The sequence below is a fragment of the Pristis pectinata genome, chromosome X (genome assembly GCF_009764475.1).
Source record: "Pristis pectinata isolate sPriPec2 chromosome X, sPriPec2.1.pri, whole genome shotgun sequence".
NCBI lineage: Eukaryota > Metazoa > Chordata > Chondrichthyes > Rhinopristiformes > Pristidae > Pristis > Pristis pectinata.
Window position 1 is genome coordinate 3,658,191 of NC_067450.1, and position 21,374 is coordinate 3,679,564.

The 21,374-nt window shown below is 41.9% G+C and overlaps 1 protein-coding gene across 1 annotated transcript in view; it reads right to left on the reverse strand.

Moving 5' to 3' along the window:
* The window catches only part of LOC127567016 (complement C1q-like protein 2), a 37,080-nt gene extending 25,602 nt beyond the window's left edge, over positions 1-11,478 (reverse strand). Inside the window, exon 1 of the mRNA XM_052009632.1 lies at positions 10,903-11,478. Coding sequence (XP_051865592.1) covers positions 10,903-11,472 — 570 coding nt within the window. The 5' untranslated portion in view covers positions 11,473-11,478. The remainder of the gene's footprint in view (positions 1-10,902) is intronic.
* Positions 11,479-21,374: the final 9,896 nt, after the last annotated feature.

Here is a 21,374-nt window from a genome sequence, read left to right on the forward strand (position 1 = left end):
TGTATCGGGTTTCCCTGTGTAATGTTGTGCTGAAACTGACTGTACGATTCAGCATGGTGTTCCCGATTGATATGTTGCAAGTTCTCACAGTTATTGGTAAGTGTGACCTTCAGGAGACATACCACAATATAAGCAACACTCTTCCAGTGACAGGGAAGTGTTGCCGCTGATTGAATGGGTTCAGCAAGGATGGGAGAGTGTTGAGAGGGTGCTCCCAAGGGGATCAAAGTGACCTGGTTAGGCTGGTGAAGAAGTGCCCGTGAGAGGCATGTCCATTGTGCATGTGGGCACTGGAGACCCTCCAGGACAACAGCCAGGTGCTCCCGGCAGTAAGTTGCCAGGGAGGTCTCTCTAGGGACATGAGTGTGGACTTTGAATGCCTGCACTTTGGGGAAGCCTGCAGGGGAGGTGTGCCTGTGCCAACTCCTGTGGGGTGGAGGAAATGTAGATAAAGTCTCCTCTTGTGAGTATGGAGATTAGGTGACTTCCTTAATGCAGAAAACTGAGATATGGCAGAAGTCAGCAGCCTGGAATGGTCCTGAGCCTAGGAAACTGAGTGTGGCCATGACACTGACCTCCATTGGCAAAGCATTCAAGGTACACATTTGAGGTTGTATCTGAGGTCATAGGAGGTTGCTGATCTCGGTGAGAACAACAAATGCAATTTGAATATTGGCCCTTTAAATAGCACAGGTTCAGGGGTTAACAAAATCTGGCTGTTCTGTGAGTAAATAAGAACTGACATCTTTCAGCCTAGTGAGGTTGAAAAATGAATTTTGTATTATTGAAAGATGAATTTTGGATCATTTGGGAGAGCTTTACACTGTGTGAGGGAGAACAAAAATCTCGTCAATAAATGAGGAGACAGGTTTCCCAGAAATATGTGCAAATTTGCTTGACTCTAGGTTAACCCAATTTTTAAAAGCACTGTTTTGTTTTGGAGTTATGTGAACCAATTTCTAGTCTGTAATACCTTATGAACACCAGCCCAAAGATCAATGTCAAAATCAAACTCTGGACAGTTTCAAACTATCAGAAATTTCTTCATTGATTCTGACTATTTTGGGGTATATTGAGTAGAATCCAAATTCAAATTCATTCAAATTTTAAATGTTTCAATCAACAAGGCTCAATTTCAATCATTTTGATTAGGAATTGGAAATCACAAAAGCCATTAACTGGTGTGAAACTCAGCAGAAATCCACACTGCAAAACATTAACACATGTTGATGTAACTTGCATTAAAACCAGAAGGCACACACTTGTTTATGACTGTTAAACTGATTTAAGTTGCTGTTTAAAGATCACAAATAATTTCCAAGGAAAGGCTAAATATTTATCCCATAAAGTTTATATATGTCAGCGTAAATTACCCAATTATCTTGTCTTATTTCCATTTAAATGGGCGTATAAAGTTTTAACTTATGATGATATACTTCCATTAGTAGCAATTTGCACTTGGAGAACTACAATAGCATTTTCTTTTAGTGACAGCTGGTCAGATACCAGTCTCCGGTAAAGCTGTTGCTGAGCACCCAGCAGTCAGCACTCAGCAATTGACTGGTTGCATCATGGCCTGGTACGGCAATTCCAACACACAGGGACCCAAGAGGCTGCAGAGAGTAGTGGACACAGCCTGGTCTATCACGACGGGCACAGCCCTCCCCACCATTGAAAACATCTACAGAAGGCTCTGCCTCAAGAAGGTGCCATCTGTCATCAAGGATTCCCACCATCCGGGTCATGCTCTCTTCTCGGTGCTACAGTCAGGCAGGAGGTACAGAAGCCTGAAGTCCCACACCATTTCTGGAACAGCTACTTTCCTACATCCATCAGATTCTTAAATCGGCCTACACACCCCTAACCCTACCTCAGCAACGGAACACTACAGACCACCTCTTGCACTACCATGGACTTGTTTCTAATTGTGTTTTTTTGCACTAATGTCTTGTTTTGCAGTCTTCTTCCTTGTATAATTTGTGTATAATTTATATTCTGTGTGTTGTCTGAGTCTACGTGCTTGTGATGCTGATACAAGCAAGTTTTTCATTGTACCTGTACCTCACTGTACTTGTGCACATGACAATGAACTCGACTTGACTTGATTACACCTGCAGTGTTAGAAATATCTGTCAGCCAAGGACCTGGAGTTTGGTTTCCAGTTCTACTGAAAGTGCCAATGCCTTGTGGGGTTCCAGTACCACACTTCTTTACCTTCGTTAAATCAATAGCATTGTTGGAAGTTCAGAGGAGTGCTGTGAAACTTCTGGGTTACTGCTACAGCTAGGGAGTTCAGAGATGCAATGCTGCAAGACTGCAGGATGGGCCAGCAGATGGAGGGCACAGTCAGAGGACTGCACAGTTAAAGTAAGGACCCAGGGAAGAACAGGAGAGTACTGAGGCAGCAAATTCTGAAGGAGCAGTGGCATAATATGAAAAGACAAAACATGGAGGGCAGAGTGGAGACAAGAACAAACCACTTACATCATTGAAGCCAACTGTTTTATTTGTGAGCAGTAGCTAGATACTAAAGGGACATATCAGCTCTTTTCTCCATTAGATGTTGCCAAACCACCCCAAACTTTGTTGCTGGTTTCCACTCTTCCCTTAACTTCACATGGTTCATCTCTGACACTTCTCTTCCCTTCCTTGATTTCTCTGATTTCCATTGCTCGGGATATGCCAGTGACCGATATCCAACACAAGGCCACTGGGCCCTCAGCTGCCTTAACCGCTTTTTCTTTCACTGGTTTCTGTAAAATTCCATTCTATTTGCCCAGTATCACCAACTCAGTCACAATGTCACCTTTCATTACATTGCCTCCAACACGTCTTCTACCCTCAACTGCGGATTCCTCTTTATGAAACAGCTACCAGGGTCTTTGACTGTGTCCATTCCACTTCCTTCACTTCTGCTAGCACCACTTCCCTTGCCTCCCACAACCAGATTAGGGACCCCCTTGCTCTCACTATCCATCCCACCAGCCTGCACATTCCTCACATCATCTTCTACCACTACCAGCCCTCTCTAGCATGCTGTCCAACCAAACATATCTTCCCCTTCTATCCACATTCCAAAGGTTCTGCTCTGTATGCAACAGCCTGCTTTACTCCTCAATCACTACCAACAACCACTCTCTTTCCCATAGTCCCTTCCATGAAAAACCTGCCCCTTTATCTCCTCCCTTCTCACTATCAAAGATCCCAAACACTCTTTCTAGATGAACAGTGATTCACTTCCATTTGCTGCTCACAATGGAATCTTATCTACATTGGGAAGACCAAATATAACTGGTTGAACATTTTGCAGATCACCTCTGTTCATTCCACGAGCGTGACTTTGAGCTTTCAGTTAGTTTTCACTTTAACTTTTCTTTCCCCTCCCACTCTGTCCTCGGCCTCCTGCATCAATCCAATGATGCTCAATGTAAGCTGAAGGGGCAGCACCTCATATCCTGACTGGGGACTTTAAGGCTTCCTGACCAAACAGAGTTTAGCAATTTCAGATAATGATTCTGCTACTCCAATTTACACCTCTAAACTTATCTTTCTCTTTACTAACCACCCACCTTTGCCTTTTACCTCCATTTAATCTTTCCTACCTTCAATTTTATCAGCAGCATTCTCTTTCATTCTTTCTTCCCACCCTCACTCCTAACTTCCCAGTTTGCATTTTAAAGTTTGTCTTATCTTTAACTTTTCCCAGTTCTGATGAAGGTTCATGAACTTGAAATGTTAAATTTGTTCCTTTCTTCACAGATGCTGCCTGACCTGCTGAGCATTTCCAGAACTTACTCGTTTGATTTATTCCTCAATGAAGTGTTTGATTAGTATCTCGAGCTTATTAATTGTATCATAGAATCTAATCTGCAGTGGACAGGGTTCCACAGGACCTATTAAAATGGCATAAATTTAGATACTTGTTCTACTGCTTGCTTCTGTTGACTGCTGGTGTATAGAATCCAACACAGTTCTAGCTCTGAAAAAATTGTCAGCACAGCTTATGCTGGGAACTCACCATATTGCAAAACAACCATCAGCTCATGTCTTCCCACTCTGTGCCCTTATGGTTACACAGTTCTGTGCCATCACCTGAGCAACAGCAGCCGGGCTTTCATCCCTCAAAGTGTATTTCTGTTCTGAGGCCCACTTATTAAAATAACAAACCTTCAAAGAAAGAAAAGGTTTTCTTTATTGTCCTTTGGCTACAGGTCAATTGATTATACCTGTCCAGGCTGAATGCAAGAAATCCTAACTGTACAACAGAATAGATCAGGAGCTAATTGAGAAGACAACATGTTTATGTGTAGAAAGGTCACCCTTCAATGCACAAGTAAATTTCACCTCTCTGTCAGCTCCCTTGTCCACACGCTCAATGCAAAGTTAGCCTCTCTTATATTTGCCCAAGACAAGCACATCAATCAATTCATAAATGAAAGACAATTGCATTTTATTATATCGAGGATGTCACAGACACCAACGAGGTATGATGAATCGCCACACAAGTGAGCCTGATGGGATAATTTGCAAGTAACAAAGTCACAAATTAGTTATAGTTGATGTCTTGAGGTGATATTCATCATCCCCTCCCTGCTGCCTGTGATTTGTTTTAATTATTCTGCAGGTTTCAAAATATAATTCTTAAAGAGGTTTTTCATGACAAAAAAATACAGTGGTGGAGGTGTGAGAAATATCTCCCAGATCAGATCTTACATCTGGAATTTTTGGTAACTTTTGCAATGATTGTGTCAAGAGTGAAGGGCAGGGAGAGGGAAAGGCTCATTTCCTGGAGGAGCAGGTGTAATCCACTTGAACGACTTCAATATTGTGCTGCAATACTGCCAGACGTGGCAACTTCATGTTGCTGCAAATTTTCACAGTGCTGTTGTTTTACTCAAGTAGAGTTATACAATAAAGAGGATCCCATTCAGTCCATTGTGCTGGTGTCAGCTCTATGGACGAGCTATCCTATAGTTTGACTTCAATAAGTAACAGTATAATTTTTAAAATATCTCTAACTCAACTAAAAGCCCCATCTGCAACAAATTTCAAAACACAGACTTGAATTGCAGATTGCAGTATAAGAAGCAACAAGGATGAACAGCATATTCATTCATAAAATTAAAGGAAAGGGCAAGAATGAATTGCCGCATAATTCTAGATGTTGAAACTGGAGCTACCTCAACACTTACCAGTGTTCCTTAAGTTACCTCTTTGTTGCCTTATCTTATGTCTCACAGCTGCTTGGTACTGGCAATCAATGAAGGTTCTTCCTTTGACATCATGGATAGGGGGAATCAAATTTTCTTCAACTAATGCATGGCATAATCCATATTCAACATATTGTTTAATTTGTTTTTCTTGTGAATGTTGCGTCTCTGATGCTATGTGCCTGTGATGCTGCTGCAAGTTAGTTTTTCATTGCACCTGGGCATACTGTACATGGACTTGTGCATGTGACAATAAACTCAACTCGACTTGACTCATCAATCTGCTGCACCGCAAACTAAAGAAATGCTCGACAAAGGTTCTCCCCAACCCTCTTTGAGAGTAAATTTATTCAAAATACTAAGTACCTACTCAAATTATTTTGTACTATACATTTCCATTTACAAGACATTTCACTGGTCACATCAGCTCAGGAATCATCAAATTCACACACAGTTTGATTATCCCCATTTGGACGAATGCTCAATCCCAATGCTAAACATATATCCATTCATCATTTGTTAAGAGGTATTAACCAAGACAGTATTATCGGATTTGGCAATCCTTCAGTAGTTTTAGTGGTCTGCAGTTCTGGCTTATTCGATGGATTAATTTTTTTGCCAAGTTGTGAATCCTGTCAGGTTTTGTATCATTGAGCAGTGGCAGACTAGAATGTATATACTTCTGGCTATAATTATATTTAGTTGAGTGTTTCATAGTGGGTACAGTCATTTGGTTTACGGAATATTTTAAAATGGATTTTTTTTTAAAGTTTAATTAACACAATTGTAAAAACTTTGTCTCTTAAAAAGTGGCAAAAATTGTTTGATGTATTAGTCTCGTACCCTTGATCCATAAGAGTCAAGCAACAGTTTAAGTACAAAATAAAACAGATAATGGGAGGAATACTAAGCAGGTCAGTTAGCATCTGTGGAGAGAGAAATAAAGCTAATATTTCAGGTCAATCAGCTGTCATCAACAATCATGAAAACTCATCAACATTTTTTTCTTTCTGATTTCCAGACTCTGCAGTATTTTGCTGTTGGGTAACAGTTTAAACTAGGCTGGTTCCCTTTCCTTGTATGGACACGCCATTGTTAAGTGACCAATGCCTCTAGATTGGGAACTGCAGTGTTTGGAGATATAAATAGCAACTGCAGTTGGATCTGCAGTCAGTTAGTGTGGCTCTCTTTCACCTGTCTGCTGGGTTCAACTCCAGCCAAAACAGATGGGTTGAAATGATTGTCTCTATAAGGAGCTACATAGAAGGTAGTTGGATGGTCATGACCTTGTTCCTTGTGGACATGGTTGCACAGTGTACACGGTGCACTAATTGCCTTCAAATTGACAATTTTCCTTGGAGAGGTCATAAAGAAAGCTGTAGAGGGAAGTGGAAACATTACACAGCCTACTCTTCTCAGATTGGGGTTAATGTGTGTGGCTGAGCAAAGTACAGAGAGCTTTACTCTGTACCTAGCCATATTATACCCAAAGCAAGAAATTCGGATGCTGGATACTGGTGGCCTAAAGCAGAAAATGGTTCCATTTTCAATCAGTGACAACATCCACCTTGATAAACAGCAATACATGTGGCAAAAAGGATGGGGGAGAAAAAGTCCTCAACTTACCTTGATTTATACTTTAAATTTGAAGGGATGTCAGTTTTACAGGCAAGAACAAAACCAATCAGGTGGAACAAAGTAAAACTGGACCGTAGAGCAAATGAGGGCAGGGAACACATCATGCACTCTGAATTCATGATTCAAAGAAAGGAAAGGGGATTGCTTGAGAGAGCAAAATTCTTTTGCTGACCTTGAAAAGATACTGCGAGCCTGGCAGGAGTAAAAGGACACAAGAAGGAACAAACAGGGAGAGGAGAGTGCTTTTCAGAGGCACTTTTGATTGTATATTTTAAGAAGCATGTTATTAAAATTAAAATAGTGTAAAGTAAAATAGAAGTTATGTGGCGAGAGAGAAAAAGTAGGTGAAGGTAAGAGAAGAACCAGGACCCCCATCACTATCCAGATCTATGAGGAATTAATCAGAATGGAAGACTTTGCACTATTAAATAAAGCAATTAAGGAAAATTAATCTCACAATCCACTTGGATTTCCATGCTTTAAGAAGGATGTCAGAAAGAGCAACAATAAATCAGTTAAGTTCTGAGTCAATTTTATTTCTACATTCATGGCTAATCATAGAACAGGGCATGCTTTCCTGTCTGTTCCATTAAACATTTACTGCAAACTACTGAAACCTCTACATAAGTGAATGGAACAATTAGTTTATGCATATAACAGGATTTGATTCAGAGGCTATGTTTCACGTAGATTTGATCTCATTCAGTTAGTGATGTTTTGTAATGTTCTGTTTGTAGTCTGTTTGACTAAAATGTCACATTTAGTTGAATTTAGGATACTTTGAATTAAATAAAATCTCCAGAGGTTTACAGGATGACTTAATCCAAGACACTTGATTGATTTACATGTGTGTGTTGTGGATAACATCACTGGCAAAGATATTCTGTAGTTCCTTTTGCTTCTGGGTGAATACAATATTGTCCAAAGTACACACTGGCTACAATCTAAGTTCAGAAAAGGTGTGTTAACTGTTCACAATGACCCAAAGGATGCCCCTCTGTAACTCAACCTGAGGCACCTTCCCCGATTGGCCTCAAGGGCCCCCTTACCCCTGCTGATCCCAGTCAATCCTCATTTGTTAAATGCCAGCAAGTCCACCTCAGGATGAGTTGGGTGTTCATAGTCTTGCTGGCTGCAATCTTATACAGTACCAATCAACACTAAGTTTTAATGAGACAGAGAGCATCTGTTCAATATTTCTGTGTGTTTTTAGGTTGTAACTAGATTTTGACAGTATGTGGGTGGGAAAGTACATGGATATCTGTTCAAAAGATAAACAGGAAGCTTTTCTTAATAGATCATCAGGACCTGGAGCCTTGTATTCTTACCAATCTCTCCCTTTGCAGCACTGGGCAACCCCTAAAAGTGCAGAGTGAAAGGTTTTAATGTGGGTCTGAATCTGGTCAGTTTGCTTGAGTGTTAGGAGAATCCAAAACTTTGTAAAATACATTAGCACAGAAGCTATAAAATATATGTGACCAGAAGTTGGATTTCACCTCTTTCACTGCTGGGTACGGCATTTATATCCCTTGCAATAATTAAGCAAAAATACATTAGGAACCTCCTTACCACAGTTTGCACATAGAATCATGCACTAAAATAGGACCTACACAGTTTGCATCAGGACCTGCTTGAAAAGCTGTGCTGATCACAAAGCACAGCATCAGACCTTACAGGTACCCTCCCCATGGCAGACACACACCAGCTGCATAAAAGGCTGCCATGGAGGTGAGAGGAAAGATGGGGGATGGGAGGACATGCTGATCGCCTTGTGTGTATGGGCATCCCAATGTAACGGTCTACTCCGAACAAGTTCCATGCCGTGAGTGGCCCCACACCATTGTAAGGTGCAGGATGAGCCAGGCGGCAGAGATCAGAGTGTGCAACTCTGACGTGAATTAAATAAACAGGCCATGAGCAGTGAAGGGACCATGAGTGATGCAGCTTCCATTCTCCTGAGCTTTGAAAATTAGGGCTGGTGGATGGTGTACAGAAGACGTGTCACAGTGTAGATCTTTTATCTGATGTCTCACTGCTGATCTCAGCGTGAAGTGAACCCAGTGTTGTTTGTGAGTGTCCAATGATAGTCAAAGGTTTCACCCAAAAGCTCCAATTTACGTCAGCAATGGAGGAGGAGCGCAATGTGTGACTCGTTAGGTGGTGATTGACGCTGGGAAAACGTCAGAAGTGCCAGGGCAAATTTCCTGATGACCACAATGTCACCTGGAAATGATGGTTGCCAGTGCAATCTGACCCAGGTAAAATCACTTTTATGCTCGATTTTCACATGAAGAACGAGTGCTAATGGATCCAGTTTCTGGGATGTGAAGTTGAAGCACTCCCTCCACCCCATACACATGTTAATTTCCAAATAGCTCTCTGCTGTCATTTATAGATCTTGGCCTTATCTGAGATTTAAACACGACAAATGGTACTTCCAATCTATAAAATATATACAAGTTAAGCAGGAAGTTACACAGGGGAGATAAAGCTGAGTTGTGTGAGCTCTGATGGGCATATTGGCAGGGCTCACAACTTGGACATGACCCGCATGTTTGCACACCCCTGGGGCTCATCAGCCACTATCCAAAGTGGCGGATACCTAAACTAAAAGTATCGAATATCCTAGAGATAACTGGCAGCTTGAATTCAGCTGACCAAGTCAGAGTTCTGCAATGACATCAGCAGTTCATGACATCTCCCAGGCCAGGCACACACTCCAGTACTGCAGAAGTGCATCATGATCTGCATCTCATTCTGTGGCAAGCTTTTCAAGATGGTGAATCCACGTGCTCAGTGAATCTGGCAATGAAACGTTAAAGTAAAAACCCAGCTATTTCTAAAGCCTCAGAAGGCTACTTTAATTGGAACGGATTGTGGGTTCTTTCAAGATTTTTCAAATCCAAAACATTATGCTTAAATGCAACAATTGCACAGAAAAAGAAAGATGTCTCTTTCTCTATACAGGTCTCATGCACCATTTAAATGGAATTATATTGAAAGTATTTGTTTCTGCACAATAATTACTTAGAATATACAGTACACACACAATATCATATGCATGTTAAAACTAGCATTTGAACTATATATAGGGGTACAAGAGTATAAAAGAAATGAAGTTATGGTAAACCATTATAAATCGCTGTTTAGACCTCAACTCACGCTTTGTGCCCAATTTCAGGCACCACATTTCAGGAAGAGTACCTGGGCCTTGCAGAAGGTCCATAGAAGACGCAGCAGAGTGACGCCAGGCACGAGGGAACTATATGGAGAGACTGGAGAAGCTGCAGTTATTCTCAACACAGCAAAGAAGCTTAAGGGGATGCTCGCAATCATACGGAGGTAGAGGTGGATGGAGAGAAACGGTTGTCGCTGGCAGGAAGACCCGCAACCAAAGGATTCGAGTCGAAGAGAACGGGCAAAAGTGCCCGAGGAAGACAAGAATTTTCAGAGAAAAACGTACGCAGCCATTTCTGATCTGGAATGCGTTGCTCGAGAGCGGTGGGCGCAACTTCATAAGGGAGTGGGATAAATACATGAAGGGGAAACACTGCAGCGGGAGGGAGGTCGGAGCGGGGAGAGCAGCGAGTGGGACGAATTGGCAGCTCTTTCTGAGATCGGGCACAGGCAACAACGGGCCGAATAGTCTCCCGCGCTGCATCAGTCTCTGACAGGTTTTAACCGCATGGATTTTCCGTCCTTTGGAAGCCGTTGTCCTGCCGCTCGGGGCTCGGATTCTTTTCTCCCGCCCTGCAGCGCTCCACACCGTGGAGAGCGGGGCGGTATCTGGAACCCCAAGGTTCCAACTCGCCGAGAGAGACTCGCAGAGTTTGCAGACCTCTCTCCCTTCCTTCCGTTCCCAACAATCCGTCAATCTACCCATACCCCGAAACACCTGCACATTTTCCCCATAGTTAACGAAATTCGCTCGAAATTGGCTGGCGAGAGAATTTCCCAGCCTTGCTTGGGTCGCAAACACTTCTGCTGAAGTTAGCTGGGTGTAACTTGCGGGACAAACTTGACAAAAGCTTTACATTGGGAGCACAGCACTTACCTGGCCATTCTTGCACAGGTCTGCCCACATACTGGTGCCGTCCCCTCCTCTCATCAGTACGTGATAGGTAAAGAAGTAGATCCCGGGCACCGTGCAGGTGAACTTGCCCGTAGAAGCCTCGTAGTGGTTTCCAACGTTAGTCACCACATCGTCAAACTTAAGAATCTCGTAGCCCTCGTGCGGTTTCTTGAGGCCGGCGTAGAAGGCGATCTTCGGGCTGTGGAAAGCTGCGCTGAATGTCCCTGCCCCTGAACCCGGTGGCCCGGGTGGACCGGGTTTGCCCAGATCTCCCCACTCTCCAGGTGGACCTCTTGGACCCGGGGGTCCAGGCTCACCGGGAGGTCCCCTGGGTCCAGGTTTACCTCGGCGTCCCTGGTCGCCCTTGCTCCCGTGGATGAAGGGTGGCGGGGACATCACGGCCAGATCCTGTATGGCTTCTGCCGCCGTAGAGCTGGGCTTTGGGCTGTAGGGGTCACAGACCATTCTGCAGCTGCCGAGCATCTCGTAGTGGGCTGAAGCCTTGGAGCTTTGGACCAGTAAGGGGATGGCGATGAGCAGAATCAAGACCATGGCCACCCCAATGGCCGCTCCAATCACTCGCTTCCTCCGGCTAATTCTGGACGCAGCCAGCGTCAAAAAATCGTTTTCACTTTTGGAAGTAATGGTGAACGATTTACCAGAGGCCACCGCAACGGAGAAATCTAGCTAGCTAGCTACTGAGATGCAGAAGGTGTTTCTGGGGAAGCAAAATCAGGATTTGCTCGAGAAAGTTTTGCTCTAAGGCGCGTTCTCCCCTGCCAGATCCAATGTCCATCAGTGAGAAAGGCAGCGCGAAGTGTCTGCTCCGACAAGCTGCTACAGAAGGTCTGACGAGGGAAAGGGGGATTTTGTGGACAATCTGAGCGACCCCTGCCTTCAGATCGCGTGAAATCACATCTTCCTGACGCCAGCCGCTCTCGGCTGGGATCGCGAATCTTCGCAGAAGTGCGGACAGGTCTTCCAAACTTCTTTAAAAAAATATAAGCACATATAAAACTCTACGGATATTTACGTTGGTGACAATAATGCAACAGACACTTAAAAGGTGATGTAACCGTATGGAGTTTGTATTTCAATAATCTCAGCAATAACATTTAAACCACATGATGTTTTAAGGACTATTTATTTTCGCTGGCTGCAAAATTTCACCTTTAAAAAAAGCACGAAAAAAAAACAAGTTAGTAGCAAGATGGGACCTGCAGAACTTCCCCAATGCAGATTTATTTATCTCAAGTACACACACACACACACGCAAACTTTGCAGGAGGTAAACTATAATGAATAATCGGTTTAATTCCCGCCTGCCTCCGACGAGATTTTTCAGCAAATACAGCTTTCAGTATCAGCGCAATGCTTGAATTCATTCTGGCAAAGCGCTTGTGTCCCGCCGAATTACTTTATTCGAATTTGAACAACCGCCGTTGATTACAGACACATCCAGATGATCGAATTTCCAAGACGAGTCTCAGCAAAATAAAAACAAAATATCTCATTTGGGACAAAAATCTCATTTGGGACAATGCTTAACAACCAAGCTGTCTCTCCCACCACCCACCCCCCCCCCCATCCCCCCAGCATCCGGTGGCTGTTTTTTTAATGAAACATTCCAGTCTCCCTTTTATTAGAACAAAAGTATAATCCTGATTTAGAATCGCAGGTGGACTTGTCAATTTACACATTTAATTCTGCTTCGGGCACCAGTTGCAATGATATGAATAAAAAAAACTGCAACTTCTAACGCGGGAATAAGCATTCCCTCCACCTCAAGCAACTTCCTATTTTTGACCGTAGAACTGAATGAAACGTTCAACAAAATTAATTGAATGAATGAATGCCTGAATGCCGGTATTGGCTACGTTTTGTTCTGAATTTGCATGTAAACGAACGAGCCCTTCATTCTTACATTTTCCTAAACGGATGCATATTATTTTACCCCACCTGCTTACATATGCTTCATAAAACAAACAATTTCACTGCGGTTGTTCCATGCTGTGATATAACTAAACACACCTCTGGGACGGTGGTGAAATATAATTTCACTGTGTTCCAGTGTGAGTTGAGAGCTATATGCAGGGTTTCTGCAAAAGAAATGTTCTATCCAAGCCCAGACTGTCATGTCTTGAGCTGCAGAAGATGTACCATGCTTATCAATTTTCCTCTTAACTTGATAAACACGTACAGCAGACCCACAGACCGCAATCAATATAATTTCTAACCATAATTAATCACTGCTATTCCAAACTGCAACACCGGGTTTAGCCATTCGAAGATATTCTCTCCATAAAAAGTTTTATTTGTTAAATAAATATATTTGAAATGGCCAGGTTAGCTGGAATTCAATTCCAATTGAACCTCGGTTAGGCAGTATGTTTTTTTTTAAGAGTTATTATTTGGGGGAAAATGGAACTAGCTTCCTTGTGAAACTTATTCCAAATCAAAAAAAAATCTAGCAATAACAGAAGGCTTAATTAGAAGATAGGTTTGAAAGATTAAGCGCAGCGGTCAAGTGGAGCCGTTGTTTAACAGTATGGGGAGATCTGCAGGGCCAGTTAATTGGCTATGTTTGACCCCTGTTGTTTTTAAAGGATCATGGTCGCGAATTAACTGAGATCAGGATTTGGCAGAATGCAGAGAATGAGAAGACTAACGCTAAACTTGGCCACAGTACCGCAAGGGAGTTTGTGCAGGAGGGCTCCTTGTGTTGGGGTCGGTGGGACGTAGAAGTGATCAGTTACCCAACCAGTCCAAATCCAATGGTAATCGCCCGAGTAGCGGGGTTGTAATAACACTCGGGAATAAGAAATATGTTATCATAAGAATATTACCCGCAATTTTCGTGTTAAATCCGAATAATGCCGCACGCTATTAGATCGAAAATGCATTGAAGGTTTAAGAGACTTGTTGGGGAGTGGATACCCTTTATTTGATTAAAACAAGGGGAATAGGTCCGCACCTAGGTTATCATCTAGGTGCAAGATTCTAGTTGGTACCCACGAGGTGGGTCGGTGGTAGAGTACATGGTGTAGAGTGTATATATAGGGGCCGTGGTTGCAGGATGGGACGCTCAGGACCTTATAAGGACGAAAAAAAAGCTTCCAACTGCATTTGAACAGGCCAGGAAGTTACACTCTTATTTCAATGGAGCAAATTGCTTCTGCCATGGAATCTATCACTGCAGAAGTCTTCAAATGAAAATCTATACCGCCAAATGTTATTGACTGATGTCCAGACCTCATTCCCAACGAATTGTGACCGTGTGTTAGGGTCGGCCAGCCGGCTGTCTGCTTCTGGCTCGGTTTTATATTTAGTTGCATTTTCTGCTCCGGGTAACTTGTACTATTTGTGTGGATAACACATTATTTTGTTTTCTGTCCCGGAGGCTCCAAGTGAACAGATTCCAGGGATAGGGTGGTTTTATTTTGTAATGGCACGGGTGTTGTGGTAGAAATATTATAGCTTAAATGTTAATATTTATTCCTTCTGCCCTGTGTTGCTGGGCAAGACCGCAACTAGATTATTTCAGACCTGGGCTCACTCGCTCGCATTGTTTATTTTCATCGCGCCACTATTCGCAGAAAGGTCAGGCAGATTTACTTTTAAGTCAAAACGGAAAGATGCAAACATTCTAAAAGTAGAAATGAGTATATCCCTCCAGCTCGTTACCTCTGAACTAGCAGGTGGCAAGTTCAATTGTCAGAGTTGCTCTGCTTGTTGAACCCGCCCCTCACGGAGGTGTTTAAGATCTAAATGGCACCAACCAACTCTACGTACAGTAAGTCACTGCATATAAAGCACGGCCCGGAATCTTTTTGAAACGATGGCCTGATGCTGTGTAAATAGAAAATTCAGTTTATTTTAATGACAAAACTTCCCAGTGACAAGGTCTTATACCTGCTTTCATTAGCCGAATATTTGCTATCATAACTAATTAACAAGGACTTGGCTATTATGAATTGCGGAATCATGCGATTTTCTCCAACAGAGGGCTGTACTGTGGCGGAGGAGGGCTCAGTTATATTGGTATCCGGACGAGGAGGCTCGCATTATTTTTGGAGCAGCATGAACGAAGTTATACTGCCTGCTCCTACTGCTCTTTAAATGGTTAAAGCCAATGCCTGAAGCCGTGTTTAGCCAATTAGAGAGCAGTATGAAGAGGCAAGCGAACTTCAGGAATGTTTACACACAGGCACTCTTTGCGTCAGCCTCTGTTTAGTGGCAATGTTTGTAAAGTTAAGAAAGCGGCGAGCACTTGTCAGTAACTCAGAGCCCATCTGAATTCTCTGCAGCTCCAACCTGCCGCAGTTTTGCTGCAGCCGGTGCACTTGCCACGGCCACCATGTGCTCCTGCACAGTTTTAATAAACGAATGTTGGGCAGAGGGAATTTGGTATCAAAAAGGGGTCATTCGGCCCGTTGCGCCTGGTCCAATTTCCCCAAAGCCCTGCAGTTTTTTCCCGGTTTCCTCTCGACAGTTGCTAATGAATCTGCTTTCACTGCTCTGCCCACATCATAAATCCCACCATGAAAAATACCCCTCATCTGGCCTCTGGCTCCTTCGCCCATTACCTGGCAACAGTGTGCTGTGCAAACAGACCTGTCTGACATTGGAAGGTTTCGTTTTATTTATTCCATCAAAATGTTCATGATTTCGAAAACCTTCTGTTAAATCTCTCTTATGATATCCGTGATTCTTGCTATAAAGTGTACCTTGACGTAGTTCCTAAAGTGTGGTGTCCTGAACTGGATACACTACCGGAGCTGATGCCGAACCAATGATGGACTGTTCAGCATAACTTCCTTAGATTTGTGCTCTGTACCTTTAAATAAAACCCAGAATTCCACCTGCTTTTTCTTTAAACAACTTTATCAACCTGTCCTGCCATCTTCAAAGATCTGTGACTGTGAATGCCCAGGTTTCTCTGTTTCTCCACTCCCTTTAAAACTGCACCATTTGGTTTATGCTGCTTCTCCTCATGTTTCTATCTCAAGTGCTTCACTTCATGTGTCTCTGCACTATGTTTCATCTTCCATGGCTCGCTCCATTTCACTGGTCTGCCATGCCCCCTGAAGTCTGCTGCTGTTCTCCTCACTGTCTTCTACATTTCCAGGTTTGGTGATCATTACTGAACTGTGGAATTATTCCTTTATCTAAAAGTCCATGTCATTAATATACATCAAAAAGAACATCAATCAGAGGTACCAAGCCATATCCTACCACCATGAAGACATGCCTTATAATTCACATTATTATGAAACTGTATTTCACTGTAGATTCAAATAAAGAAAAGCTTAGTTGACTTTTTTGGTAAGGCCTATAGATTATTTTGGATACTATTATGTTTACAAACAACTAGACAATTGAATTTTATAAGATCAGGTATATTATATGGCAATCCTGGAGATTGTAAAGCCCAGAGTGTATATTATTACTTATTGCTTATATTGTACTACAGAATACTCAGAAGTGAAGGGAGTATTTTTGCAGACGACACATGGTACACCAGAGACTTGTTAATACCCCTCTGACCTATGAAACACATGCCCTTCATGTGAATGTTTCTGTTAAGAAAATCTTATTTGAAGCATCTTGAATGGTAGTGTTAGCTCTTGTCTTCCCATTGTTGAAGTCATTGGCCAAATATTAAGCAGCAGTGAACAATGGATTTAAATGGGTCCATTGAACTTCATGGGGCTGAGCATATAATGACAATTAATATGGAGTCATGATAGTTCCACTGCATTTCTTTTCAAAGTGTGGGGCTTACACTGCATACTGGTCTATGCAATGTTATCTGTCAGACAGATTATGTAATTAAATCAAATCCCTCCTCATCACATACTTCACTAATCAAACAACACTATGTGATTAACAATAAGATGTGTTAAGTAAGAGATGCTCATCTCACTATGCTCTCAAAGGCAGACCTCCCAGATCCTCATCAGGCTTTTCCTATATACAAAGCATCTTTCTTGATGGTTTTTGCATTACAATGGATGAGAATTCAACAAAAAAAATGCAAGAAGGATTAAATTATCTTGATTGAAGACAATTGTTTGTTACTGTGCTTTCCTGAGCTGCTTGCCTTGCTTAGATTTTTCACTCCGCTTGATCCTCTCTCTGTTTATTTACCTGCTCTCCCTGCTCCGCACTCCCTGGATGGAAATGCCAAGAGGATCCACTTCCCAGAAGATTTTGAACAGTTTTACACGAAGGATCACTAGGAAAAATGAGAGCCCACAGAATTGGAGTTATCCCTTTCACTTGGTTGGAAGATTAAGAGGGAATGGAGGGACTACTCCAATTGGTGGGATGTTCCCTAGGGATCTGTTCTGGGACCTCGACTTCTTAATACCTTTTAAATAATTATTAGTGGCTTGGTTTAAGGATTAGAGAGCTTCATGAGAAGCTTAAAGGTGACATGAAGGATGGTCAGTACCGTATAGTCAGTCACGGTAGTGTAGCTGTTAGTGTAACACTATTACAGCGCCAGCAATCGGGGTTCAATTCCCGCCGCTGCCTGTAAGGAGTTTGTACGTTCCCCCCGTGTCTGCATGGGTTTCCTCCAGGTGCTCCGGTTTCCTCCCACATTCCAAAGACGTACGGGTTAGTGGGTCAGCATGGGTGGAATTGGGCGGCACGGGCTCATTGGGTCGGAAGGGCCTGTTACCATGCTGTATGAATAAAATCTAAAAAAAGATGGGAGCAGTAAATTGAAAAAGGATATAGACAGATTAAGTAAGTGAGTAAAACTAAAGTCAAATGGAGTTGAAGGTAGGTGATCATCCAGACAACATTAATATTAGAACTGGGCTTTTCTGGAGCAGAGTCAGGAAGTGCTTTTTCAATCACAATGTGTATCAGAAATTTGGAGCATTCTCCCCAAAATGGCAGTACAATATGAGACCATTGGAGGTGAATTTTCGTTAGGGATATGGAGCAAGAGTTGGGTCAAATGGATTCTGGTTCCAATTTATTTTTGAATGACAGAATAGCCCTAAGGGCTCACTCCCTACTCCTGTTTCTGATGTTCCTATGATCCAATAAGAAATAGTTGGAACATCATGAGTGAGATTCTGTACACAGAATAGTTTCTATAGTACTTATGTACATCGTATTGAAAAATATAATGGGAGAGCCCCTTTACGCATCACAACAAGGAAAATTCTGGTGACGTGAAACCATGACATGATGATAGAGGAAATAATCCTCTGTAGAATTCAGTAAGCAGATTGCAAAGTTTCTCAGAATGAAGTGACCATAACAGATCAGTTTCAATGACTGTGGAAGTAATCTCTTTAAAGATGGTCACTGATTAGTACATTATCCCTTGTCATATGTGCTGATGTGATATGACATACTTATGGATAAAATAGTTACATTATATATCCATGTTTCCTTAAAATTCTCTCAATATCATTTTTTTCAGTTAAGTATACAGCAAGTGTAGACAAAGGTAACATTGATTTGAGGTCATTTGTACTCCATATAGAAGATGCTGAAATGTTTGTTATGCCTGAAATATCGATAGCTTCAAGAGGTAAACTTTGAGGTGTCTGTTCAGAAGATGGATGACCAGTGTCATCACCGTCAAGGGTAGGATGGAACTTCTGATACACTGAAGTAGTAGGAAGTTGGCCACATTCAAAGTGTGGGGAAGTTAGACCTGAGAATGTCCACTGGAAAATCTTTAAAAAGTATTCAACTGGAGGAAGTAAGAGGGGTATTTCCGCCATTACGTTCAATAAAATCAGAAGTCATCAAGTGGCCATCCTATTGTGGGTATAACAGAAATACTGGATACTGACTAGTTTCTCCATCAAACCTAAGCCCTTGCAAGAAGATTGCCAATAATAAAAACAGACTGGGACAGCTGAAGCAAACAAACTCATTGGCCACTGGGCATCAGACAGCGAAGAGATACCCCATGCAGCCACCCCCAAGGCACTGAACAAACAGCCTTGCTGCAGGGTTCGATGGAACACCCTCCAGAGGCATTGTGATTGCAATGCCAGTTGACACTAAGGCTGACCCACTTGTACATTTCTGCCACTAAAATGCTCGCTTGTAGCTTGACTTTAAGAAGCAGAGCTGTTATCTTGAGAAATTGCATCGAATTACACACAACTTGCAGCAGAGAAATAGGGTCTTCGGCCCAATTTGTCTACTATTATAATTATGTTTCACAAAGACCTACACCTACCCTCATCATCAAAACTTATTAACAAATCCTTCTATTCTCTTTAACTTTATTTATTTATCTACTTTCACCTTAAGTGCATCTATGCCCTAACTATTCCTTGTAGTGGCAAATTCCACATTTTAATGACTCTTGGTAAATGTTTCCCTTGAATTCTTTCCTGGATTTATTAGTGACCATGTTATATTTATGACCTGACTTTTGGTTTTGCACATAAATGGAAACAGCTTCTCTACGTCTCCTCTATCAAACCCTTCATAATTATGAAGACCTCCATTAGGTCACCCCTCAGCCTTCTCTTTCCTGGAGAAAAGAGCTGCAGTTTGTTCATTACTTTCTGACAGGTATAACTTCTCAATTCTAGTACTGTACTAGTAAATCTTCTTTGCACCTTCTCCACTGCCTCAATGTTCTTTATATTACATGAAGACCAGAACTGTTACCTTGCTTGCAATTTGTTGCACAAGGCCATCAATGATTTAAATTAATTTCACATTTTTTTAAGCACACACTTTCCCCTCATAATGTTAATAATATTCCTCTTTTAAAACAAAAATAAATGCCTGACTGGTACAAGGATATTAGGCTGCCTTTCCTAATTGAGGTCTGGCATATGAAATGTTGATGCCAATACTCAGTTTACTATATTCATGGTGCAGTATGCTGACCACTAATTTATCCACCTTTAACAGACATAGTAAAGGAGTTGTTAGTGGCATTGAAAGCACCAAGCAACATGGTAAAAATAACTATTATACATAATGCTTTTATCAATATATTTAATTCAAAGGTTGCCCACTGAGCCTAAAAAGATGTGGGCTTTGGCTGTCAGTTAAAGTAAAGATAATCCTTTAGGCCATGACCAATAGTAATTTCTCATCTTCTGCAACTGTGCAGCTACACAGCATGAACAACTTCAGTGCATGAGAGTGCATTTTTATACTGGCCTAGCAATGGTAAAACCAATCTGGAGCAGCAATTGAAAACATTGTAACAGGGCAGTTTTACTTCTGTTCCGCTACTTAATTAGGTTTAATTGGATCTTAATAACCTGGGCAATAAACAATTATGATGGTTGTTAATGCCAATGAGAAATTGCACAGTGACGGGAATTCCCCCACCAGCCAATTTGCTGTCGAAAATCTTTTAGCCTGCTCATGATAAAAGCTCATACAAATAGGGAAACCTGGAAGTGAGTTATACCCTGTGAGAACCTTTACATACTGTATGCTTATATTAAGGATGTTACTGGTGCAATGGAAGAAGGAAGGAGGGAGGTGATTTAATTTAAACAATGGGGAACAATAATTGCCTCACACCTTTCAATGTGAGGAATTTGATTTCAACATATACAGTATTTGTTGTTTTCCTTCTTAGTAAATGATTTTTGTCACTTGTGAAATGTGATCTAATCTGCAAACTTCACTTTATTTAAACAATCAAGTAAATTATTAAAAGTTTATTAGAATTCATTCACAAGTCAAATATTTTAGCTTTCTCACAGAAAATTAAGTATATTGTTTTGGAGCCAGGATGGGATACTCTTTTAAATGATTAGCATGGTTTGGACTTGAAGGACTTCTCTGTGCAAGAGGATGTTAATGGTTATGTCAAAAGGACAATATGACACTTTGCTTTGCTGGTTGAGAACCGCCCTGGCAGGCATCCATGCATGTGGGATTATGTAGGAATGACATGGTTTAGTTCAAGTGTTTCTAAAGAACCATCTAGCATAATGATTACACAGGACATTATATGCATTTGCACCATTAAGCCTGTTGTCACAGCTATCTTCAGAGTTGGACCTTTTGCAAACATTAATTGACTGCCAAAGTGAGATCGAGACATTAGACAGCCACAGAGTACTTCATAGTTCTCCTTTTCTTTTCTGATTACCTCAGATAAGGGGTAGTTACATTGACGTATCTGCTTGAGCGAGTAATGGGACTGTGGATAAATAAAATAATTACTTAGCATCATCTCAAGAGAATCTCACTTCCAGGAAGATCAAAAAGGGAAAGATCCAAAATGACCAGGTTTGCTGTTTTATTTTTCCTTCTGACTCTTTGAATGTACATTTTTTGGCACCCCGCCTAGAGTGATCCTGCAGAGGGTTGATTTGTTACAGTGCTCCTGGTCCTGGAGTCCCAACACTATGTCTGCTTGGGCTGCATGCTGGTGTGCTGGGAATCTGACACAGACCCTTGCTCTCCCCACTGCTGTGCTCTGCGGTGCT